General features: G+C 33.8%; 1 protein-coding gene across 1 annotated transcript; it reads left to right on the top strand.

Moving 5' to 3' along the window:
• Positions 1-149: 149 nt before the first annotated feature.
• On the top strand, positions 150-1083 carry LOC111381530 (probable calcium-binding protein CML30). The gene has a single exon (XM_023005319.1). It carries the CDS (start codon positions 370-372, stop codon positions 976-978), a length of 609 nt encoding a protein of 202 aa, XP_022861087.1. The 5' UTR covers positions 150-369; the 3' UTR covers positions 979-1083.
• The last annotated feature ends 2776 nt before the right edge of the window (positions 1084-3859 follow it).

The following is a 3859-nucleotide window of genomic DNA, read 5'->3' as shown; positions in this document are numbered from 1 at the left end:
AAAACTGGGGGCGATTTCTTAATAATTTCCACATAAAAAACAAGAAAATCAGGCCAACTGACCCTACCAGGCTACCACATCCACTTCTGCAATGCCAAGTAACAAAGAAACTTCCTTGCTGTAACAATTTTCTTCATGCTTTTACACCAAAAAAGACGAGACTGCACCTTACGAGCACCTTCCTCTAATTTGAAAGCCATCAATTTCCAGAGACTTTCCACTTTCTATCATGATGTATATAATCCATGTATATAAACCCTTCTCATCTTCAATTTCATAATATCAATTCCAGTAATCTAGTCTCCATCTGCATTTAAGAGATCTTTTTAAACATTCTAATTCTTTTTCATCGGGAGTAAATCATTAACCATGTCTCTCATTTATCTCGATCAATTTCCCCTAGAGAATATATCGATGAATACAATTCAACTTATTTTTCTGATTCTTGTATTGGTCGATTTCCTCGTGCTCCACGTAATCCTCAACAGGAAGAAAATCTGCAGTTTTTTATCAGAACATGAGTTTTCAATCCAATTAACTAGGTTCAATGATTCCAAAGTTCAGGCTGGAAGGAATGGAGTTTTTGAGTTATCCGAGAAGAAACCGTCCTTCAGAGAGAAGATGGTTGATGGAAGCGTTTGTAAAGGAGATATAGAGATGGTTCTTAGAAGTATGGGGTTTTTTTACAGTCCTGAAGAAGGGAAGCTTCCAGAAAAACTCGATGCTAATGACTTTTTCGACATGTTTGAAGAGAAAAATCCTTGTTTAGATGAAGCGAAAATAGCTTTTGACGTGTTCGACCAGAATAAAGATGGATTTATTGATGCAAGAGAGTTACAAATTGTTCTATGTTCTCTGTGCTTAAAGGAAGGATCAGAGATAGCGAACTGCAGGAGAATGATCAGGGTGTTTGACGAAAATGGAGATGGGAAAATAGATTTTAATGAATTTGTGAAATTAGTGGAGGGTAGCTTTTAATGAATTATTGTTTAATTTTTAACTTGAAACTTATAACAGACTTCAAAGTTCAACATTTCTTCTTCTCTTCTCATTTTTCACATTCAACACATCCTTTTTACGACATGTTATGGTCTTCCACTAGAGCTATTATTTCGTATAGTATTTATATCTTTTGATCTTTGATTTCGATTCTAGCAAGTGATCGGAGAAAAATATGCAGCAAATGGTGTATAGATAAGAGAACTGCGAGGTATTTTGGAGTGTACCATACCTTGGAATCTAAATGTATTTCCATAAAGCCACTAGGTGTTCTTAAGTTGTACTCACTCCCAAGTAGTAACCCCTACTTCCTCCAAGAAGGCACAGACAATTGAAACTCGTCGTCCAACAAACGGCTATTGTTTTACCTATAGTCATATGCTTCAAGAAAAATGAAAGAATTTCATCTTGTAGAAGAACTCGATTCAGATATTAATATTGCAAATTTAGTCAATTCCCAAGGAAATGCCTTGCACTTACAAATTGCGGCTCAATCGGCGAAGCCTCGATGCCCAGGGACAGTTGAGAGACCTACAGTTGAAGGTAGGCCCGAAATGTCCTAGCCATAAAAACTCCCAAATCACAAGGCACACCCAGTCCAAAAGATGAGGTCATAATTATGACCAAGTAAACGAAATTTGTGACTTCAAAACATCTTAATTTTTCAAGGAACATTTTGCCTATGTCTCCTCTGTCTGAAAGTAATCACCAATAGTGCCTTAATTGGATAATCATCCTTCTACGTCAAAAATAATTTGCAAGCACAGAAAACTTAGAGAAACATTTTTTCTGCAATTGAACATATACATGAAAGCAATCCTAGAATCTAGAAAAACCTCAAGATATTGTTTTCCTGTCTTCCTTGTCGGATTATCAGGTCTCCATAACAACTGCATACCGACTTGACACAACTGTGGCACAGCTAAGCTGGAATTTAAGATGTTGATGTAGACATGGGAAATCTAGTCAAAATTTAAGAGAAGATTTCACTTCATCATCTTGAAAAAAACTGGAATCTTCAATGCGTGAGAAAGGGGATATGGAAGCATATCATGTTAGGTTCATGAATTGACCATAGATGGAAAACCCATTATGACCAATTTACAAGGGCCTAGTCTAAGGATTTTTTAAACAATAGATGGACTTATATGTGTGAGGCTATCAAATTCGATTAAATCCAGATAAAAGTGATCTAATAAATTTTTGATTTTAGACTGTTATGTATCCAATTAAAGTATGAGTTTATTTTATAGAGATCGGGCCCAAGTCCTTAATTACATGATAGGCCGAATTAGGTCAAAAGGACACACACACACACACATATAGTTATGATCCTCGAATCACACGTAGAGTACGTATTATTTATTCTCTTCTGCATCCCATCACAAAAAGAAAAAGGAGGCTACGTGTAGATTTGGAAGACTATACTGCAGGATTCAATTATTGCAAACAACCATGTCTAATTCAGGTACGCTTCCGCTATAATTCTTCAATTTCTTGATAATTTAACATGAGAGATTCGGTGATTTAAAGTAATAAATTATCCTACAAGTGGTATCAAAGCCTTTTTATGTTGAATCATAGAGAATCGAATAATTTATTTGGTTATTGCAATATTTTTTGAAGTTTTCATATTTAACAATTTTGGATTTATATTTAGTTGAATTTGAAAACTTTTGAGGTATATTTTTTATTATTATCTTTCATTATTCATATTAATAGATGAAGAAAATTTTAGATTTAAAAAAAAATATATAGATTTTGGTATAGTTTAAAACAAAAATTATTTTTTTTGACTGCCAGGAGGCAGTACCTACGGCAGCATTGTCGTCGGCCGCTCTTAGCAGAGCGGTTGCTGCATAACGACAGTAGCTCGCACTGCTGCTCGATCGATGCGCCGCAAAATAAAAAGGAAGATTTTTTTTATTTTTTTATTTTTATTTTTAGTTTTATTTTTTTATGTTTTGGGGGCGGTGGCCTCACGTGTAAATTGGATAACTTGAGGCCTCTGCTTGCAATTAGGGTTAGGGTTATAAAATTAAGGTTTCAGTCCCTAATATTTAAGTTATATTCAAGTTTGGGCCTTTAAGTTTTGGATTTAATAATTCAGTCCCTAAAGTTTAAAAATTAATTAATTCGGGCCATTAAAGTTCTGGATTTTATAATTAAAGCCCCCAAACTTTAATTATTAATTCAAATTGGCCCCCAAAGTTTATAATTAATTCAAATTGACACCCAAAGTTTCAAATTTTCAAAATTTGATCCTTAAAATTTTGAATTGGTCAATTTTTTGCCCCTAAAGTTTTAAATTTGTTCGAATTGATCCTCTAAAGTTTTGAATTGATCAATTTGGGCCCTAAAGTTTGGAATTAATTAATTTTGCCCCCTTAAAGTCTTGAATTATTAATCCTAAGGCCCCTAAAGTTTAAAACTAAACAAAATATGCAAAATTTGTGATTCTCTTTCTTAAATTTTGGTATTAAGGACTCTTTTAAGAGATATAATATTTGAAAGTTAGTTAATTGAAGCAACATGTTGTCAAAGCAACCTCTCTTGTGGAAATTAATTAATTTAGATTATTAAAAGGTATTTGAACATGTGTTATTCATGGGAATATTGATCGGCCCAAGGGAAGGTCAATATTTAGCCGAATATACTTGCACCTCTAGTGATAAACGTGTGACGATTATTTGATTTAATGTGTGATCAATAAATCAGTCCAAAGTAAGGTTTATTGATTGATACATTGTTTTATCATCAATGTTTGATCACTATGTCAAGAGTATCGCTTACAAGTCAATATCTCTGTCCAAAGAGTAGATATTGATGTTGTGCTTGGTATCTTGTGATGGGCCCTACC

This window comes from Olea europaea, unplaced genomic scaffold, assembly GCF_002742605.1.
Source record: "Olea europaea var. sylvestris unplaced genomic scaffold, O_europaea_v1 scaffold2326, whole genome shotgun sequence".
Classification (NCBI taxonomy): Eukaryota; Viridiplantae; Streptophyta; class Magnoliopsida; order Lamiales; family Oleaceae; genus Olea; species Olea europaea.
Note: the sequence above shows the minus strand (reverse complement) of the source record. Positions and strands in the feature narration are given on the sequence as shown.

What these genes read in the sequence shown, in the direction of transcription:
- LOC111381530 (XM_023005319.1), top strand. Translation starts at nt 370, where the DNA reads ATGTCTCTCATTTATCTCGATCAATTTCCCCTAGAGAATATATCGATG.